General features: G+C 35.7%; 1 protein-coding gene across 1 annotated transcript in view; it reads right to left on the reverse strand.

Moving 5' to 3' along the window:
- Nucleotides 1–22,861, reverse strand: part of LOC120862909 (pleckstrin homology domain interacting protein) — a 124,433-nt gene that overhangs the window by 100,723 nt on the left and 849 nt on the right. The window contains exons 3-5 of the mRNA XM_040239072.1: nt 22,703–22,806; nt 9,037–9,187; nt 8,840–8,938 (exon numbers count right to left, since the gene is read on the reverse strand). Coding sequence (XP_040095006.1) covers nt 8,840–8,938; nt 9,037–9,187; nt 22,703–22,806 — 354 coding nt within the window. The remainder of the gene's footprint in view (nt 1–8,839; nt 8,939–9,036; nt 9,188–22,702; nt 22,807–22,861) is intronic.

The raw sequence follows: 22,861 nt of genomic DNA on the forward strand, positions 1-22,861 counted from the left end.
TGGGAATAATATGGTAAAAGATTTGCTTTGGGATAACTGCAGTTTTATCTCTTGAGAACAATGAGAACAGATCAGAAGGTATGTAACTAAAAGCAAAAGGTGATTTTACAAAAGAAATCAGAGGGTTCAAAACACAAAATTTCATTTTAGAAAAACTTAATCAGTGGGCCAAGAAGATTACAAAGGCCTTCTCAAGGAACTGAATATTTTCTCTCAAATTTAAGTATTTATCTGGCAAGATACAAACTTGAGAGAACACATCATGTTTTACTGTTTCTAGAATTCATATACTGGGGCATGATTCAAAAAGTTCCTATACCCAAGTCAATAAAATGGACACGGGTAGTATAAGACTAATGAATATAGAATTTCACAGAAAAGGTTAAAAGGTGCTATATAAATATGATCAAAGCTAAATGCGTAAGATCAGAAATAAAATATCCAAAGATATAACTGAGTTACTCACCACCTCTCTTAAGTTTCAGTTTTCTCATTAATAAAGGTAGGGGTAGTTTGCAGTTATTATGAAAAGCAAATAAAAACGTTTTATAAACTTGACGGCATTATGTACCAACATCTATAATGACTGTCCTTAAACAGTCAAATCTTCATATTATAAAAGCAGATCTTACTGTTTTTCCTTTACTTTTTTTTAAGAGACTTTTATGTGAGATCATTCTCCCCCTGCATCTCCCTTAAGATGCTGAACAAATTGCTGCTGTTTATGTAAATATCTACTCAGCTTAATCATGGACTTCCCAGTTTTTAAGATGTCTAGTTAGATGTTCAATCCTGAACTTCAAAGTTTCCCTGAAGAAATTTGAAATAAAAAGTCAGAGACTTTATGAAGAAAATATGATAATTTGCTTCACTTAGAGAGCTATGAAATTTAACATCAAACCCAATAATCAATCTGGAAAAAGATACGATGCAAACTAAAAAAGGAAATGGCTAGTGCTTCCTAATCAGTACTGAAATTCTATGTCATCATATGGTGGGCGAGGGGGGCACCTCTCATCACATCCATAACCTCAAAACAAATTTTACTGTACGACTTACAAAAGAAAATAAAACATAGCCACAAGAGCAACCATTTAAACTCACCCAAAGAAACTGTCATTCTTCAAAGTGCCTCCCCTTTTTGGTCAATCATAATTTGAAAAGAAATTTAAAAAAAGAAAAATATGAATGTCTTTCATATATTTGGTGCTTTGACATACTGAACATCAGTTTTATTTCCCTTAAAAAATAAAAATGCAATAAATTTTAGTAGTCTCTCATAACTACCTATTTTTAGGAAGGAAAGAAGGAAGAGGTGAGCAGGGGAGGGGTGAAGGAGAAGAGAGATAAAAAACCAAAAATCTGTGACAAGTGAAAATATGAATATTATTCTGAACTTTTCCTATTCTACCCCAGTTCATCAATTGCAGCAATTATATATTATCTCTTCATTTAATACTTACTAATACTGAGGAGCTGGATCTATAAGGAATAATACAATATAACCTCTATCCTCGAGCCCTAAAAGCAGCAAATATCATCCAGGAGACAGAGTAAAAAATAAAACCAAGGACCGCTCCCCCAAATATGTAAATGGTTAAAGAACAACACAAACTATAAAACCACATAACTATTTCCTAGCTAGAAGATTAAAATGGCAAAAGAAAATAAATTCTGGAAGGAAAAATGGTTACTGAGAAAGTAACAGATCAAAATAAATGTCTGCAAATAAGTGCTGAGTACACACCTAACTAAGGATTAAAATATGGATTGTATAGAAGGCAGGAAAAGGTACAAGACTGAGTATTAGGGAAAGAATGAACAGAATCTTAAAATTTACTGAATTATATGCCAAATGTTAAATTAGACATTATATGCTAAAGCTTGAAGATTTATAATAATATAAAAGCTTTTTCTGAGAACTATGAAAGAAATATAGTCATAAAAAAAAATTTAACCCTACAATTGCAGACCCTAGCCCAGTGCCAGATATGCTAAGAGCCATTTCAGAATAAGTCAAATTCAGTATTGAAAATATGGCAAAATATAACAGTGAAAATGAGAAGGGAAAAGAATCTCCTCTTTAAAAATGTACTCTAGATGTATTTGCAAAGTAATTAACTGAATGTTAATTACAAGGTTAGAATATAACATCTGTCCCCTACTTTGTGCCTCACTTTGCTAACTCATTTAAGCCTCCAAATAACTAGATACGGTAGATATTATCTCCATTTTATTGAGAGGTTGAAAAAATAAACAATTTGCCTAAGGCCACACATCTTGAGCAGTCAAGATTCATAACTAACTTTAAGTGAATATTTGCTGCCTTTGTTCCAACTATTTCCTCAGAGAAAACTAGAAATGTGGACAAGATTTAAGACTCCTTTCAACGTACAGTAGTAACTCCCTAATTCACAGTTTCTCTTTCCGCAGCTGTAGTTACCTGTGGTCAATCACAATCTGAAAATATTAAATGGAAAATTCCTGCAATGAACAACAACTCAAGTTTTAAACTGCACACCATTCTGAGTAGTGTGATTGATGATCCATGCTACCCAGGATCCTTTAGTCCAGCATGTTGTGTTAATCACTCAGCTGTGTCTGACTCTTTGCAACCCCCTGGACTGAATCCAGCTGGGCTCCTCTGTTCATGGGATTCTCCAGGCAAGAATACTGGACTGGGTTGCCAGTGCTTTCTCCATAGTCCAGCATATCCGGTTCATTCATTTAGCAGTCATTTGAGTTATCAGACCATGGCGGTCATCAGATTGACTGTCCCTGGTATTGCAGTGCTTGTGTTCAAGTAACCTTTATTTACTTAATAATGGCTTAAAGTGTAAGAGTAGTGATGTGGGCAATTCAAATAAGCCAAAGAGAAGCTGTAAAGTGCATCCTTTCAGTGAAAAGGTGAAAGTTTCCAGCTGAGTAAACAAAGAAAAAAAAAAAAAAATCCCTGGGAATTCCCTGGTGGCCCAATGATTAGGACTTGGTGCTCTCACTACCAGGGCTTGAAGTTCAATCCCTGGTCAGGGAACTAAGATTCTACAAACCACAAGGTGAGGCCAAAAGAAAACAAAAGAATGACTATTTTATCTGTGAAACTGTGACGAAGGAAAAAGAACGTGTGCTAGTTTTGCTGTCGCACTTCAAATCACAAAAACTACAGCCACACTTTGTGTAAGTGCGTAGTTGCGGTTAAAAAAATAAGGCGCTAAATTTGTACAACGGGGTATTTTGAGAGAGAAAAAGCAAGAGATCACATTCACAAAACTTTCATTACAGTATAACTGACCACTGAACAACATAAATACTACAGTACTACATAATTGCAAGGGACAGAGAAATCAGTGCCCCTAATCCCTGGACTGTTCAATGATCAACTGTATATAGTTATAACAGTTCTATTTATTAGTTATTGTTAATCTCTTACTGTGCCTCATTTATAAATTAAACTTTATCAGATACTTCTTTAAAAGCAGTATATGTAGGGTTTGATACAATCTGCTGTTTCAAATATCCACTGGAGAGCTTAGAACACAGCCACCATCAAAATAAAGAGGAACTACTGTATAGGCTTTTTAACCTTAACTGGATATTTGTGGAGTAAAGCTGCTTTTCAAGGCAAAGCTGTTTCCTTACACACAAACATTTTGAAGAATCAGGTTCTCTAAAACTCCTGATTTCCACTCACTTTGAGAACTTTGCTATAGAAGCAACAAGTACAATAACAAAGAGATGGTAGCATCTGGCAAACAAAAGAGATGAAAGCTTGGGAAACCTAGAGATTAAAAAGTTTACTTTGCTGACATGTTAAATCTAAGAAAAAGGCAAATAAGGCAATTAATTGCTTTAATTTAATACAATCTTTCTAGATTAATACAATCTTTTTCACAAGATAAATTTAACTTTAAAAACAGCCTTCATGTATTTAAGTATCTCCTCTCCTATTTTCTTCCCCAACCATGTCACTTACTATGGAAGTAGGGTCGTTTATCATAGGTAAATAAATACAGAATAAACTATATTCGAAAAGAGGCATAATACGGGTATGGAGGTGAGAAAGGACAAATATCAGAGACTTGTTAGTACCTCTGAAAGTAAACATTGCCATGCCAAGAACACATTCACAACTCTTCCACAGAAAACTGTCAGAAGTTAGTAGTAACAGATTAATGGTATCTTTTGATTTTTCTGCATCTTGAAAACATTTATTACAGGAGGTTGTAAAGGGCTGGAAAGGAGCCAACTACACTGGTTCTTCTGCCCTGAGACTGAAATTCAAGCAGTTTTCACAATTTGTATCAAATAATAGGAGGTACAAAGTAGTCAAGATTTATAAGCAGATAATAAAATAAAACAGGGTAAGAAAGAACTGAGATAAACTCCAGAGTTGGTTTCAAAATTATACAGGTGTGAGTTTTAATATTCCAGGTACAATGAACCAATAACCGAGTTCACTAATAAACTTTATTTCCTAAAAATCAGTTTTGGAGTTTTTGTTTACCTCACAGCTATCCTTGGAGACCGGGTCTCTCTCTTCTTCCAACCTTCTACTCTGTTTTTCACCCCTAACCCATTTCTGAACTTTTCCTGTTCTACTGGAGGTCATCAATTACCTACTGCCTCTTTATTAAATATTTACTAATGCTGAGTTGGGTCTATACAGAGCACAAACACATCATTTCCAACTTCCAGGACCTAACAGTACAGCAGAAGAAACAAAGGTAAATAGCCATGATTATGTGACAAAAGCTCTAGCAGAGTAAGTATACGTACTTAATTCTGCTTGGTTACATTTAGGTTTTAAAGCATGAATAGATAAATGTTCATAGAGTGAGGGACACTGCAGAGAGAAAGGGATGAAGAGACTTTGGCTGATTTTAAGAACTGCCGAACAGCTGTACAAAGCTGCAGCAGAAGGTACAAGTGAGAAAAAGGTGGGAGAAGGTCCGTTTTGTGAGCCATATCACAGGGCTGAGGCCATTCAAAGTCACTGGGGAAAAGGAGGCAGGACGTGATCACATCTGCATTTTACAAAGTTCAGAGCCGCGGTTCTCAGCTGGAGGCAATTTTACACCAGGGGCATCTGGGAATGTCTGGAGACATTTCCGTTGTTGCCACTGGAGGTGCTGCAGCCAAGGATGCTGATAAACGCCCTACAGTGCACAGGACAGTCAACTATGAAAAGGAATTATGTGGCTCAAAATGAGAACAGTGCCAAAGTTAAGAAACCCCGGTTTAGAGCTAAATTCTAGGGTAGAGGAATAAGACTGGAGGCAGGAGATCGGCTAATCTGTAATTCTAGGAGAGCAGAGGCCATGCTCCTCATTATCCTGCACTCCAGCTCTAAGCCGGCGTGGGACACGACACAGGGACGCAGTCTTTACTCAGGCTTCCCTGGCGGCTCAGATGGTGAAGAATCTGCCTGAAATGCAGCAGACCTGGGTTCAATTTCTGGGTCGGGAAGATCCCCCGGAGAAGGGAATGACCACCCACTCCAGCATTCTGATCCAGAGAACTCCATGGACAGAGGAGCCTGGCGGGCCACAGTCCAAGGGGTTTCAAAGAGTTGGACACGACTGAGTAACTAACACTAATATTTACCTGCGAAGTGAATGAATGATGCAGAGCTCCAGGCAAAGAGCACAAGGCCCACATGTGGCTGTGGCAATGGAAAACAGATGCAAAGGACTGGAACAGAATATACAGGCCTTACTGAAAAAAAAATCTAAGAAAGGAAAATCCAATTTACCATCACCCCAATCTTAAATGATTTTCTGAGTTACAGTAAAAAGTTTAATTTAAAAAATTGTGCAAGCCTTACGTGCAGTATTGTATTCTATACTGGATCTTGAAACAACAAAAGGTAATTAAGTTGGAAAATGCAGTGAGATATGAATATGGTCTGGTGTTTAGTTAATAATAACACACACAACACTGGCAGAGTAGTTTTAAGGAATTCTAGATAATACAGGACTGTAACATGAGGAAAAACTGCGCAACGGGTCACAATAGCTCTTTGTGCAACTTTCCAGTAAGTAATTTCTTACTTCAAAATTTTTTTTTTAAAAAGCCTATTTCCCAAATGTATCAAACCTTAAATATTTGAATCTACACTAAACATTTCCATTTGTATTTTAGGAAAAGCTATAATGCTAAGGTCTTTTTATTACATGGGTCTTTGGTAATACTACACTGATCAAGGAAAAGAGCAAGGAAAATTTTTAGAGGCAGCCAGACAGAAATGGCAGAGTAATCAACAAAATAAGATATTAACACTCATATTTAAAAATAAAAATCTTCTGACTCATAGACTGTGATAACCTGAAATGAATATTGTATTACTGTGCAGGAAAATTATTCTGCCAAAAAACCTAATAAATTTTTCTTCCCATTACCATCCCAGTCACACTTTGATAACAATGACAAGACATTCGAGACTGTCACCAAGGTGAAATGAAGAGACGTGACACTAACTACGACTATCAGTAAGTGGAGTCATTTTGATCAGTCCAGCTTCTCTTTAGAAATGTCAAAAACTATATGCGAATACAGAAACATCAGGTAAAATTCACGTTCCAGTACAGGCATTTTTTTGTTTTTTGTTAAACATGAGGAACAACTTCCTGAAAATCGGAATGGAAAAATGTATCATAAACCGTAAAAATGAAATAAAACTCTTTCAGAAAGGTACAACAATTACCTGCTTGGTAACTAATTCTATTACCTGAATATACCAGCTGCATTTCCCTTGATGTAACACAAAGCTCAAGTTATTTTTGCCATATTTAAATCCCCTATAACCACATCAGCAATATTTACTGATCTGATGATTAATGACATGGCCTAAAATACTTCATCTGACTTTATATATGTCTGGTATCCTTTTCCAAAATATGACTAATACCAACTTTCTTGAGTAGCCAAGTGTTAACCAACTGTTAACTATTAGTTTATTAAGAATAAAGTACAGCATAATGGGAGTCACTGAACTTTCATGACTCACTAAACATGTAACCTTGGTCAAGTCACCAAACCTTTTCATGCCTCAATTTCCTTCTCTGTAAAGTAAAAGTATTTCCTACCGAAAGATCATTTACGGTTTTAAAAGATAAAAATAAATGGAAAATGGTTAGAATAGTGCCTGGAACAGAATAATTACATAACAAATGTTAAGAGGAAAGTTACTATCAATCATTTTTGCACTTTCATTGCCTTCCATAGTGTTGCCTGACAATGCGTTGAAAGAACAACATATTCCCCTTATTAAATGGATTTTTTCAAAAAAAGGATAAACTTTTCCCTAGAGGGGACGCTTCTAACAAATTTACCTTCCCCTTCTTTTAAGGAAACTATTCTACTTCCTAGTATAATTTTCTAGGTGAAAATATTCTCTTGTGTCTCAAATCCTTTGTTGTTTTATAGTTGTTCATTATACTAAGACAACATAGGAATCATTATTTAACCAAGACAATCATATTTAAAAAAAAAAAAAGATCACCCATGATTACCCACCTAAAAACATAGGATAGCGTTGGAAAACAGCTCAGAGAAAACTAAAAAAGATGTAAATCATAAAAGAGAGGGGAAGAGAAAAGGCAGAGTGAGGAAGTCTAGCATCTGTTTAACTGGAGTCCCAGGAGAGGAGAGAGAATGGAGCAGACATGATATTTTAAAAGATAATGGCTGACAATTTTCCAATGCCAATAAAAGACATTACAGATTCAAGAAGACTAATAAATCTCAAGCTTGATAAATAGAAAAAAATGACACCAAGGCATATCACAGTCAAACTTCATGAAACCAATGAGAAAAATCTTAAAAGCAACCAAAGCAAAAGAGATCATCTTTCCAGTACCAACAGTTAGATTTATACCCTAATACATCAAAATTGTCTATGAAGTACAAAATGCCCCAGATAAAACACAAAACCTTAAAAAGTACTTCTATAAGTAAAACAATAGAAAAGGATATTTTACATAAACATTAAACAAGTTATACAAAATCATAATACTGACAAATTATAATACGGTAATACTGACTGTAATTATCCAGAAAAGGAAGAGAAGTATAATCTGGACAGGTGGAAGAAAGAGGGAGAAGACACTTCTGACTAAGCAGAAGGGTAGGGACAGAAGAGGCTATGATTAAAATACGAAGGTCTCTGAAAGTCAGAAGTAAGACTTGGTGGTAGAGGAACGGCAACTCCATTAAAAGAGCATAAGCTACCTCTCATACTACCTTGAGCAGAAGAGAAACACAGCAGAGGTAGAATTAATTAAGAGTAATATTACAGGGTTACATATAGTATAACCTGAAAGGGAGAGAGCGAGAAGATACTGGAAGCAAGACTAGTGTGAAGGAGGCTATAGTAATTCAGGTAAGACAAGCTCCTTGTAGTAGCGGAGTTAAAAAGGATGAATTTAGAGGCCATTTCAAGAAGACCTGTCTGCATCCGTTTTCCTTCTTGAAAATTTAAAGGCAAAAAAATACAAGATTATTCATAAAATAACCAAACTATACAACTAATCTGTATTATGATACAGTTGCCTACTCAATCAACCGAATGACATACATCTTTAAAAAAACAATATTCTATAAAAATACCAATGAGCTCATTAGATAGGTACAATATTTACAATCCATAATTACACATTATTATGACTTTTTCACTATAGATCACTAACATAGGAAAAAAATCTGAGGGCTTTTTCCTCTTTGAAGGCTAATACACAAAAAATGAAAATTCTCTGACTTCACAGCAGGTAAAAAACATTTTTATTTTCAAAAGCTCTTTACTAAGAGGCTATCAACTTGGTAATGAACTCAAACAACTCACCAATGCTGGGTGGGCTACCATAGTTAATTGGTGACTCTGGTGGCCTTCCACAATGCAGTGCAGCCAGGGCAGATCCTTTCCACACAACATGCTTGCAGCCTATTAAACACATATATTTTTTATTGGATTTAAAGATAGGACACAAAGACAGAAAGTGAGAAAAAGCCCGTCTAAATGCTGTTAGAAATTTTTCATACTTTTGTTTGTGCGTAGCAAGGACTGTCTTCCAGCTCCTAACAAAGTTTGTACTCCAGGAACACTTTGTGGAATCTCTTGCTCAAGAAGAGGTCCCAGTCGATGACAGATCTGCAGCAAGTGATCAGGTGCTAAATGTCTGTAATACTTCACCTATTATGTGAAAGACACATATAAAATGTTTGCTAAATAAAGTGGGGATACAGGATACAATTATCTACAGTAAATAAAATGTACTTTAAAAAACACAGTAATTTGTTCTTGCTAGTCAACATTTCATTTTACTTGGGGGGAAAAATTCACATTCATTCTGTGAAATCCCTTGATTCACAGTACAAAACAACTACCCAACCATGATTTAATCCACTGAAGAGGAAAAGTGCTAAAAGAATTGATGGAACCTAAATACAGCAAGTTATAAACTAACAGATGCTAGTCAATGCAAATACTGAATGATGAAAAAACATATAACCTAAAATGGTATGTTCCAGTCTAATATTTTAATTTTCAAAATAAAAAATCATCTAACTATAAACACTTTTTATCACCAATGATATTTTTAAAAATCTCGAGAATAGTTCAGGATTAAAGAAACTAGACAGTTTATGTTCTCATTACAAAATCTGAAGACATCTATATAATTTCTATGCTGAAATTTATAATTTACCAAAAACTTCACAGAAATAAAGGTCAAATTCCAACCGATCAATGAAACACGTCTGACTATAAAATAAATCTACCAACTACAAAGTTTGGGCTGTTTTTAGAACAACTTCAAAATATTGCTTTTAGATTAGCATTCAGAACCAAGATGTAAAATGTTTTATTTTTATTATCCATCCTGAAAAGTCTTTTATTAAATAGACAATATTTGCATAATAATGTAAAGATAATTAAATTGGGGGGGAAAGTACACTATGTTTTCACTTTAGATTATCAAGTTACAAAAAAATTCTCACTGCAGTACCTACATATTCTAGTTTAGCTGTTTTCAAAGTGTGTTCTGGGAACTCCTAGGGATTTCTCAAGTAAAAATTGTGAATCTTCATGCTTCCACTGCAGGGGACACAGGTTCAATCCCTGGACGGGGAACTAAGATCCTGCATGCTGCACAGCACAGCCAAAAAATTTTTTTTTTTTAATGAATAATATGAAGACGTTATCTGCTTTTTCACTCTCATTTTCTCATGAGTTTATTGTAAGTTTTCCAGCAATGTTCCAAAAGACTGCAAGTCAAAGGGGATATAAGCAATCTGCCCTCTATTAAGCCAGAGATTAAACATCCCCAAAAGGATAAAACAATACCACTCACCTCATAAATTTGTTTTGGGAAATAATCGTGTTATAAAATTTTTTTTTACTTATATTAACATGAAACAAGTTTATTATATTTAAATGAATAAAAATATTTTAAAACTTAAGTGGTAAATATGAATAGATAATACACACAAAGGAACTGCAATAATTTTCCTTAACGTAAAGAGGTGCTGAGGTAGTTTGAGAACTGCCACTCAAGTTCATTTAGACTAAAAAAGAAATAGTAACTGGAAGCTTGCACCCTTTGACTCTTTACCCATTTCATACCCAAGTAGGAAGAGTCAAAAGGTATCAGATTTCCAGTTATAAAATATACAAGCCATAAGGGTATGATGAAGAGCATGGTGACTATAGTTAATACTGTATTGTACAACTGAAAGCTTTAACAGATCTTAATCTTTCTCATGACAAGAAAAAAAAATGCTTTAAGTATGTATAGTGACAGATGTTAACTAGACTTATTTTGATCTTTCACAATATATACAAATTTTGAATCATGTTGTGCACCTGAAACTACAATAATGCTATATGTCAACTTCACCTCAGTTTAAAAAAAAAGGAATAAAAAGTAAAGTCTGAGAAAATGTCAAAGAGCCTAAAAAGACAGGACCACATTTTTAAAAAGGTCCACTTATCAATGGCAATTTTAGTATGAATTCTTATAAAATAGATTCTTATAAAATGATTCAAAATTTGAGGAAGTGAGGGATTAAGTGATCTCAATCTATCTTGCAGTATCTGTTATACTCTAACTGCAAAAGAACGTATATCTTATTTTTTTTTTAATTAGCTGATACTCATTCTCTAGGTTGAAGCCAATTAAGGGGAACCTATCTTACTTTTTATCTTAATATACTGTCTCACTTTGATTAGACAATTTAAAACAATACAGAGTCCAGTTAATCATTACTGGTGGAATGAATACTTCTGGAAAAGAAGTTCTAAATCAAATAATACATACTACCTCTCAGCTTTCAAGATTCACAAAAGCACAATGATGTTAAAGCCTCTGAAAAATCCTGATAAATCTATTTAATTTTGTTTAATGCACAATTACACAAACACTAGTTACAGAATCCTTTTTTCCCCTAATATCATCTTGACTCAAAACATACTTTTTCAAGCACTGGTATGATTTAAACAGAAAAAGCATTCAGAAGAAAGTACACCAAAATACAAAAATTTTAAATGGTATTTATACTCTAATCCTTCCTAAAATAATTTACTCAAAAATTGAAAGTAAAAGTCTATAATATTTATAGGGTCCCTTCTAGTTTAAAACTTGTACATGATAATTATCCTAATGTGACTTTTTAAAATTGATCAAAATTCTTTTTACAATTTTTAGTTTGACAAGCAAGTTCATTACTTGTTAACTTTAGTTTTGTGATGATCCTGTTTTAGGGTCTTCTTACAAAATGCATTTCAAGTAGTAAACTTGAAAATCTTGATTGTTATGACATCGCTCCTTGACTATTTCAATTTTTCAATTGATGAAATAATTTCAATTTTTCAAAGCCAAGTTTCATTTTTAAGTTAAGAGAGATCCTTTGAATTCTTCAACTCCTCCATGCATTCTGGCTTTGAGATCTTATGCAAGCTGACCCCTCTGATAGAAATCTTTACCCATGCACCTCCACACCTGAATTCTCCTCCATGTCAGTCTGTGCTTCACTGCCTTCCATGACCTGCCTCTGCCCCTTCTTTTGCGGACATTCTGTGTTTCCAAAGCACACTAATTAAACTCCTTCCCAAACAGTCCTTTCTTTACCCTACTCCTCAGAACTCTGTAGTACTTATCACACCATATTAATTGTTCTTAAAATGTAGGAATCTAATGACAGCTATGATCCTCTTCCCCCAAAAAACACATATATAGTCTCTACCACTATCTTGCCCTGTTCAGAGGTTCATAAGACTCTACACTATACTAAAACTGCCAATTTACTTGTTCCATGTCCTACCTAAGAACAGACAGGATTATACCTTGTTCACTTGTCTGCCCAGAACCTAAAACAGTACTTACAGGTAAGTGTTTAACTATTAAGATAAACAAATACATGAAAATACACAGGGGAAAAAAACTGACTTTGCTGGCCATAAAATGGAGAAGTTCCTTACGGTCTGATATCCCACAGCTCAGTTCCAGACACTCTCATACCCTTTCTCTATACTCTCTGGAGTCTTTATGCCAAAGCTTCCCAAATTTGCATCTACAGCCTAGCCTTGCTCACTGAACTTTCTTAAGAGTCCTCTCCTTGGAGTCCCAAGGCCTCCTCAACTCAACACATCCAAAACTACACTCATGATGCTCATGCCAACAGCCCCCTTCAAGTTCCCGTTACTGGCAACATTATCACCATCTCTCCAATCTAAAATCAAGAAGTCACATTTTCACACTGCCCATTTCCCTCTCTCACCTCATTCCAAATATTCCACCACATCCAAATGAATGTTTCTTTCCTAGCCTCAAACCCACATACCTGTCTCTATCTCCATAACAATCCAATTTCAAATCATCCATTTTTCCCACATCCACTTGTGCCTTCAGTCGTGTGCGACTCTTTGGGACCCTACGGACCCTTTTCACTTCATTCAAATCTATTCTCCATATTGCAATTAGAATGCTCTTTCCAAAACACTTATCTGGTGGTCACCTTTACCTAAAGCACTCCAGAGGCTTGTCGTGCTCTTTGGAGATCCAACTCCTTCCCGTGGTCTGCTCACCCTGAATTGCGTGTGGAATCCATTACTGTCCCTCTGCCTTCTCTGGCACACTCCTAGTCCTACACTCTCCAGCCCCCACTTTCCACATTTAGACACACTGGCTTTCTTTCAGGTTCTTTACCCGAACTGTCTCCTGCCAGGCTTTTCCCATGTGGTGTGCTCTCTGCATTTCTCCACCTCCCCTTGCCCAGACAACTCTATTTGCTTCAGACCTTCCCTTTAATGTAACTTTGCTTTCCTTCACTTTATTCAGTCTAGGTATATCATCTTGACTGAACATTCCTGGTGACTTGTTCTTAACTCATGTACCAGTTCATGACTGTACCTTCAACAATGTCATGGGTTTAATGTTTCTCTTAACTTCCCCACGAAAATGTATGAGCTCACTATATGGATGTAAACTCTGTTGCCATCCACTGAAATTCAGGGGACAAGACAGAGCTTTTTCAAATTCCTCATATCTCCACCCCGCCACCTCCAATCCCAATTAGAAAAATCAACAATCTTGGGTTAATTGTCCATAATTAATAGTTAAAACATGCATTAAATAAATGCATCCTTTCTGTAAACATGTTGCATTATCTAGAGCAGAGGTGAGCAAACATTTCCTGTGAAGGGTCAGACAGCAAGTATTTTAGGCTTTGAAGGCTACTATCTCATATATATATACACACACACAACTCTTTAAAAATTTAATAACTCCAGCTCAGGGGCCTTGCAAAAACAGGTCTTCTGCACAACTGACCTGCAACAGCCCAAATTTACCCATTCCTAATTTAAAGAACAATCCCTGGCATCCCGCCACAGAAGGGCGACAGAATTCTGTGACACAAAGGCAAGTCTGCTCTTGCCTTCCCCGATTTGGCCCAAATCATAAACTTGGGTCACTCGTTTCTCAGACTGCACATGTGTTTTCTAGGATTATCAATTACAACAAAACCTTCTGAAATTGTGACTTGTAGAAAGAAAGGTACAAGGAAGAAACTAAGCTCTTTGAGTGTGTTTATTTTCCTGTATTTTTGGCTAAGCCGATGATCTTCTGCTTGATGTGCTGCTTTATATATGACCACCCTTTTCAGCCAAGAAAATTTTGCCATTATCAGTGAGAAGTATTATAAATGGTGTTATTGGTGGGAAGAGAATGTAAAGAACCTGGAAGCCACCAGCCATACCGTCATTAAAAATTTCTTTTCTCAGTTTGTAAAGAAAAGTTCAGTAGTTTGAATTAACAACTCTGAAATCCAGAGCCTCAGTTTAAATTTGCTGAGTGGGAGGAAAACATCTACCGGGGGTCCTAATCCCTAGGACTGGGATTGCAACAGCCGCCACCTGGGCGTTGGTCACAGTACCTGGCGCTACAGCTGGCTGTTAAAACACTCCACATTACACACTTTCATGTGGAGGAAAATCCTTCTAAACCCAAACAGAGGAAAAAAACTTGAATCTTTTTAATGACCTTTTAAAAATCAGGTTAGGTCAATATATTCATTCCAACTACTTGATATACCTGTGAGACCTAGAAATGTTAGCCCTTCCTCAGGACGTAATTAAGAAGTCCTAATGAAAATAAGATCCACCTAATCTTTGGCAACAATATGATCTGATTTGACCAGGCTCTTTACTTTATCCCAATGTACTGAACACCTGATTGGTTTGAAAACAGTTTTTCAGATTTTCTCACATATTTTTTTCTCACAATTTTTTCAGACTTGAAAGGCTAGTTGCTTATGCTTTCTACTATACTTCTGAGTTATAAAAAGGTCAGCTCAACATAATACAGTTCTTATTTTTAGTCCTATTCTAGCACATAAACAAAAACAGAAATTAAAAAAATTTTATTCACTATTACTAAAACCCAGACCCTAAAAATCTCAAAACTTCTAAACTTTTAATTTATAAATGTTACATCATTATTACAAAGCACAGGTTAAATTGTATTTATACTCTTTAAAACAAGTCTACATTTTGTGAGCTTTTAGCTTTTCCACACAGGAAAATAATTCTTGTTTAGCTGCTAAATTGTGTTGGAATCTTTTATGACCCCATGGACTGTAGGCCACCAGGCTCCTCTGTCCATGGGATTTCACAGGCAAGAATACTGGAATGGACTGCCATTTCCTTCTTCAGGGGACATTCCCCACCAGGACTCAAACCTGCATCTCCTGCATTCGCAGGCAGGTTCTTTACCACTAAGCCACCCGGGAAGCCCAAGAACAGAAATATAGAATACTTATATTCTCAGCATTTATTTTCACAAGCAAATAAGGTTAAGTATTGTCCTCATTTCACAGAATGAGTAGGAAAAACAGTAGAAAGTGGGAGAAACAGTATTCAAACCCAGGTCTCCTGATTTCAAGTTTAGTGTTATTTCTATTATGTTACAGTTTCCTTTTCAAAACTTGAGTTTCTCCCTCATCGCCAAAAGGCTTTAGGATTACAAACTTAATAGAACCTATATAACCACTTTTCAAGTTAAATGCTCTAAGCTGGGTAACTAGTCTCAGAAGGACTCTCACAAGCCTATGATCTACTTGTACTCAGGGTATAGTAAAATTAATACAAAATCTTACTACATGTCAAAATTAATCGTGGGGGTCTATTTACTCTGAAATAACTATGAATAAACATGTTTGAAAGACTGTGTCTTACATTCACAGTTTAATCAATCACCTAAGAATTCATTTAGATAATTCAGTTAGTATTAGCAATACATATTTGTCATTTAAATAAAATGCAATACTGATTCTCCAAATTGTATTCATTATTGTACAATCTGACTATATCTGTTTTAAAAAAAAACAACTCTATCCAGATTTAAGGTTTCCACAAACCACAAAGGATGCTCTATAAAAATAATTTAAAACACAACAAAATGACAAAGTTTAACTTTTTAAAATAACATTTTGAAAGTTTTATTTTTAAATCAAGTCATTTGCTAAACAAATCTGTGAAATAAGACATCTTCTTTAAAACAGTTACTTAGTGAAACATAATTTAAAACTCAAATCTATGATTCTGCTAAAAAAGTTACTGTCCACTAACTTAAAGATTGAGAATCCTTAAACCGCGTATTCTTAAGGTACCCATGTAAATAATCTTCAGAGAAAAATCAGTTTCATTTTTAGTAATGTTTCAGTTTTAAACACTACACTCAAAATAACTAGCATCACACATATACCGGCAATGTAACGCTGTTTCAGGAAATGCGTGTTTCTCCAAGTTGCCTAGAACTTAGTACTCCCACACCCCAAAACTAAACCAGAATCCAGTGACACAAGTAAAAGTGAGTATTTGGGGGTTTCACATTATAAGCTCTGCCAAGACAGGCTATGTGTCTGTTCTTTGGACGGAGACCAACTGGGTCATGCTACTGTGACCATGGCCATCTGGAGGCCAGAACACATGGATTCTTTATGTGCTTCCTTTGCAGCAGGCTGCCATCATCCACGTTGCAATGAACAACTTACAACTTACGCGTTACACTACAAATCTTACTCCTCTTACTATTTAAATTAGTTTTAACTAAGGCAGAAGCTTCATCAGAAACCATGTTGCAATCCCAACTTTCTCAATACCAAAAACTTCTCATCCAACCATCTTTATGTGACTGAGCTCAAATAAACCTGCTTTTGTGTATGCACGTATGTGTGTGTAAGACAAGTAACTAAAGGTAGCTTCACGTCTGATGACTGCATTCTCTGTAGTGACCAAAGGTTCTCACAATTTTGTATTTCATCGATCAATGTCACACAATTTTTTATTTTTAATACCCTGAATTCCCAAATGCCATAATGAAAAAAAATTATTTTCCATAGCCTGTTAGAAAATACTTACAGTCCTCTATATTCAATATATTTAATAACATATTAATTCCAAAATAATTTATTTTCACAAATCACTCACATGTCAACAACATAGCTTCTCACAAAACAGAAACTTTACACATTTAAAACTTATGAATTTTCAATTTGGTTCCTACTATATAATAGCCTTTATCACTTTTAGATATAATTACAAAAGCAACTTAAATATCCTTTTTCTCTAATACACTCATTTTTAATGTTTGACTTTCCTAAAGTGAATGAAAAGTACATTAAAAATAGGAATTATTCTAAACATTTATGCTTAGCCGTCTTAACGAGTGGCCACTTTGCTTAGTATTAGGGATATTTTTCTATGAATTCTAAAATTTGCATGTGAAAACTACTAGTCACAATGAAATGAACCTACCTGGTATCACTTATCCAAAATAAACTGAGCAGAATACAATTTTATTTGCTATTAACTCTGCAGTGACAAGATAGATAACCACAAAATTTAGGAAAGAAGAATGACTGCAGAAGGTGAGAAAAGTTTCTAGATAAGAGAAACAGAAACTTGTGGTCTGACAAAGAAATTCTTTAGACTAAAAAACTGACATTCATAGGATTTATTTAACCTAAATACTCAAGAATAAATTCAACAAACTCTTTTTAAAACTCAGCTTAAAACAGAATCTTTAAGCCAGATTACAAAACAACTCCTCCTGAAAATTTCCAAAATACAAACTGTTGTGATGATTTTAAATTATGAAAATCTCTGTGCAGAAGGAACCAGCTGCAACAGCCAAGCTCCCTTCACATATTTCTAAGTGCCATCTGATCATTCCCAAAAGAAAGAGCTTCATATACCCTCCAATCAATTCTGCATATTTCAACCACCCAAACATTTCTTAATGTTAACTGTTCCACAAATATAGTTCAGTTAGACTTACTATATAGAAAAATAAAATTTTTCTAGTAATCTATCCACAATGCTTTAAAAATGATTTATTTTTTACTTTTACTATACTTTTTTCTTTATATCCTAGGTTTAATTATTTCATCCTTGAATCTACAAAGTAACGCTAATAGAGTCTTTTAAAGTTTTAAGCAGCCAATCTTACATGGTAAATACTATATTCAGAAAGTTATGCATATTATTTCTAAAATAATGCTTTTTCTTAAAATTCTGCACATTATAAAGCTATAGTTGGGACAACTACTACTACTAAAGTTCTGATCATAGCAAACACAAATCCTTACATAATACTTGATTTGTACCAGTCAGTTATCACTCACGTAATAATCTTACAAAGTAGGAGCTGTTATTAACCCCTTGTACAGACTGGGAAACAGACTCCAACAGTGTTTTTCTGCCTCATAGCAATCATAAAACACCACTATGCAGTTGGGAACAGGATAATCCAACTCCTCCTTTATATTCATGCCACTTTACAATTATTCAAGAGAGCTAAGAATTTAACAAGTACCTATTTAAAAATTTTTGTAAATGCCTCCAACTCTTTAAAATAATGGCATAAATATCAATAGAATAACTGCATGTATAAGAAAAGATGAAGATTTACTTCAGTCCTTCAAGGAAATGTACTATTCCCTTTACTTCTTCATTAAAATAGACATTACGAAGACTATCAAGCAAAACTTACAATTTCACTAATACTCTATTAAAAACAGAAAAATAAGTCTACAAGACATTTACTTCATTATATGCCACCACCCTCCAAAACTGAAACTCGTTAAATCTTGACAGTACTATATAACATTTTAAAAATGATTTTGAGTTAGGGATTCCCATTCCAGATAATATGGATATGAAAAATGGATAATATGAATCCTTAATTCAAAATCATTTTTAACATGTTATCTATTTTTTTTAACTTAAAACTGGTCTCCTAGGTTTTATACCTACACTTTCAAATTAATCAGCATACTCTAAGTTAAGTACTTAAGTCATATTCAAGACTTCTATTGATCTCTGAATTTAAAACCACCAATGATTTGTGAACTAGTACTTAAACCATGGTGAAATCATACTAATTATAAAAAAAAAGTAGTCTACAAAGTGGTCATGTCTCAAAAACTTCATCTTTTCAAGGGAAAATGATACAATGTCAGACTGGTGCTACAAAAACTGTCTATACGATTCCCTGATACGAATGATTTGTCCAGGTTTACTTTTCTGTTTTACAAAATAACTCCAAATTTTAAAAAGTTGAGCTCTTCGAAACAATGCATTGCTACTTCTAGTTAAAAATCAGATTTCAATCCATTTATAAGAATGAGAAAACAGGGGCCCAGAGAAATTTTTGACTTGCCAGAGGTTAACCTGCACGCTGTTGGCAGGGCTAACATCACAATACACATCTCCCTATTTGCAATGCTTTCCTTTGAACACAAAGATTTAGATTTCTAATAGAGTGGAATCATTTTTTAAAAGCAAACAGCACTACAAAAAATTGTAATAACTATATCTAACAGATTAGCAAAACAAGAACAGTTTGGAAAATACCTTGCACACAAGAAATGTAATCAAGAGTCCCAAACCTGGCAAGAACACTTGAAAATTCTGCCTTAAGATCTCGTAAGTATGCAACTTAAATATGTCATCACTACTTAAGGTGACTAGAGAGTGAAATTTAGTAAACTAATTTCACTGTCCAAACTGAAAAATAAATGACAAAGATGGCTCTTAGCCCCAAAATTAGTTGTTTTCTTATTCTGTAAAGTTTGCCTCCTGCGTGACTCCATTTGAAAAATAAGAATTTCAATGAAAGTTTTAAAAAATGCCTGTTTGATTTAAAAGCAACCTCATCCTTTAAAAAAAAAAAATCTGATTAAATATATACTACTGGGCTAAAAATAAAATAAAAATGCTTTAACTTCCTATCAAATTCCATCCACTGTTAAAAATGTTTTGTCTTGAGTAGAGGATAATAATCACAATCTTCTTTTACAATACCTTTATCAATGACACTGGAAATAAAAGTATTAAATTTTCTTTTTTTACCCTTGAAACTTTTAAACTGCTCTTAAAACTCCACTTTCTGCTTGGTCAAAACTCAACTAATGTGAATTTTATCTGTAACCTGACTTTAGATGCTGATCTATGTCTTTTAAGCTCCCAAGTACAAATATTATACCTCATCCTAAATAGCTGTAATTTGAGGTTCTCCAGAAATTTCAATTTGACATACAAATTCTTACATTTAAAATATTGCCCAATTTATCAGTTAACACAAGCAATGAATTCCCAAGTAGAGGCAAATGCTACTGAAACCACAAACTGATAGTAGTTATTTTGGCTTCAAACACCAGAACAATCTTCAAACCAATGTTAAATAAATTCAATTTGATAGGAAATAAAACTTTCAGTCTTAAGAATAAATTAAGACAATAGAGAATGCTGTACAATAGACTTTGCATGCACTCACCTAGCTCACCACAGAATTTCAAAATCCTACTGTTAAACAAAAACTTGATCAAATACCTAGGGTTCCAAAATGTTTTTAGAGCTAACTAAATCTCAGTCAAAAGTCAAACAAAATTAAACCAAATACCACACACCTAGATACACAGTCTGACGGGTAGGAAAGCACCTCAAATGGTGCCTCGACTGAACAAATGCAAGAAAAAATGTGCCAGAGAACTCTGAAGTCTAATGGGAATCCTTAACTATCTCAGGAGCACACCAACATGACTGCTCTGGTATAAACATTTGGAAACACTAATCAAGAAACACCACTTCCATCCAAAATAGGTGGATTTTGATAAGATAAAAAAGACAGAACTTATGGTATCCCAAATCTGATGAAGAGATGAGGAATATAAACTCATCAATATTTGAGAGATGAGAAATTCGCTCAAAAAAAGTTGAAAAACATTGGTAACCTTGTTTTTATTGGAAAATCAAATGATATTCCTACAAGGATTAGACGGTCTTACAATCTGGCCAGATACCATTGGCCGCTTCATTTAGAAAATATAAACATAACATTAACCAATAATCTCCACATTAAAAAAAAGACGGCCACCTTCAGTGACTTGGGATTTGTGGGGTTTTATGAAATGCAACGATGAGTTTGATTAAAATAGGCCAAGATGAGTTTTGTGTGTCCAATTCTTAAAAATGGAGTATTACAATCTTAATAATTCTTTCAGTAATAAGTAAAACATGGAGACCCACGTAAGATTTTGTCAAGTATTTACAAACCTAAAAATTAAATATTGCTGTTCCTGAACCCTGAAGTTTGCTTCAAACTCCTTTCATTTTAGCCTAGTATTGAGTAACACCAGAAGAAATCACTACATACTTGAAAACTGTTGTATGGAAATGAATGCGCAATTAAGTCTTTATTAAATTAACTAAACCTCAGTACTTTATTTCAATACGTGGGAACACTTACCAACAACCTATATTAAATCCTAACATATTTACATACGAAAGTTAGATGTTCGTCTATACGCAAATGAAAGAACCATCAAAAATCTTGTCATGCCTTCAATCTCGCGGATGACATTCAAAGCTACTTGCAACTTCTGATCCTTTCAGAAGCCCTCTTGAGGTAACCTTGTAACTGTCTCAAAACATCAGCTGCAAACATCTCAGAAAAACCAAGGCACTGCAGAGATTTCAAAGGCTTGCTCTTTGCTCTGCCCCCGTGACTGCCTGAACTGCCAATCACACACAGAGACAGACCACCTCCACGAGTTCAAGAGGACAAATTAGCACGGAATACAAAACTCGCCAATACAAATATCCTACTAGGCCCTTCACAATACTTAAAAGTGATAGCTTCACTTTCAATTTTTTTTAGAAATGACTAAAACACTCACTTCGAATACCCACAAAATTAAGACAGAGCTATTTTTGAACCTAAAAAACAAAAGACGTCCCGCTAGAAACTGGAAAAGTTTTACTTGCCTATCTCCACTCCACAGTAAGTATACAGATAAAATTGAAAAAAAAAAATCAGAACTCTTCAGTGGCCTCCAACACTAGCTTTTAATTGAACGAGGGGCCTAACGCGAGAATTAGCAAAAGGAGAAAAAAAGCCTGGTTCAACGCCTCGCTTTAGGGTTTACAGGCTTTTCACTTCCGTGGAAAAAAAAAAAAAAAAAAAACCTTGGGCAGATAGATGCAAGAGGTGCCGATGGCCCGCGATCATCACACATCCGAACCCTTCCGATCAGAAAAAAAAGAAAAAAAAAAAAAACCCTAAGTCTGAAGGTAAGAGAGAGTCCCCCGCCAAAAAACGAGAGATTTAAAAGAAAAAAAGAGGCACACACGTCTTGCTGCGGTTCCGCCGCGGCTGAATAGCCCGCTTGTGAAATGCTAATGCCACTTCGGAGCAGTTAGTCACCAGCTATTGTGTGCGGCAGGAGAAAGCAGTGCCGAGCGCGCGTGCAGAGCGAGCGCGCCCGCCTCCCTCGCGCCGCTCCCGCTCCCGCCGCCGCCGCCTCGCGCGCGCCCCCGCCGCCGCACGGACGCGCGCGCCGGCCCCTCCTCCTCCGGCCTTGCACTGCACAACACTCATGACGTATCTTTATTTCTAGCACGTTAACAAAATATCGCAAATAAATCGTCGGCAGCCCCTGCGGCCCCGGGGTGCGGGTCCCCCCCGCACCACTAGCCCCCTGCAAGCCCCCCGCGCCGCCCCTCCCCAACCCTCCCCGGGGGCCTCGGGAGCTTTCGGGTTCTGGGGCCAAGTTTTTGTCTCGGTTAAAAAAAAAAAAAATTGCGGGAAATTCAATTTTTATTCGACTCGGGGAAAAGTTTCTTTGCTCCGCGACGTGAATGTCTCACCAGATTCTGGTAGGTCCTGGGATGCTCCTTGCCGGTCCAGTCGGTGCGCCGGGGCAGCAGCTGTGGGGTGCGGGGGGGGCAGAGGACGCCCCGTGAGCCCGGCCCCCCGCGCCCCGGCCCGCCCGCGCCCCTCCCCCGCCCGCCCCGCGCCCCCGCCGG

The sequence above is a fragment of the Oryx dammah genome, unplaced genomic scaffold (assembly GCF_014754425.2).
Source record: "Oryx dammah isolate SB20612 unplaced genomic scaffold, SCBI_Odam_1.1 HiC_scaffold_4, whole genome shotgun sequence".
NCBI lineage: Eukaryota > Metazoa > Chordata > Mammalia > Artiodactyla > Bovidae > Oryx > Oryx dammah.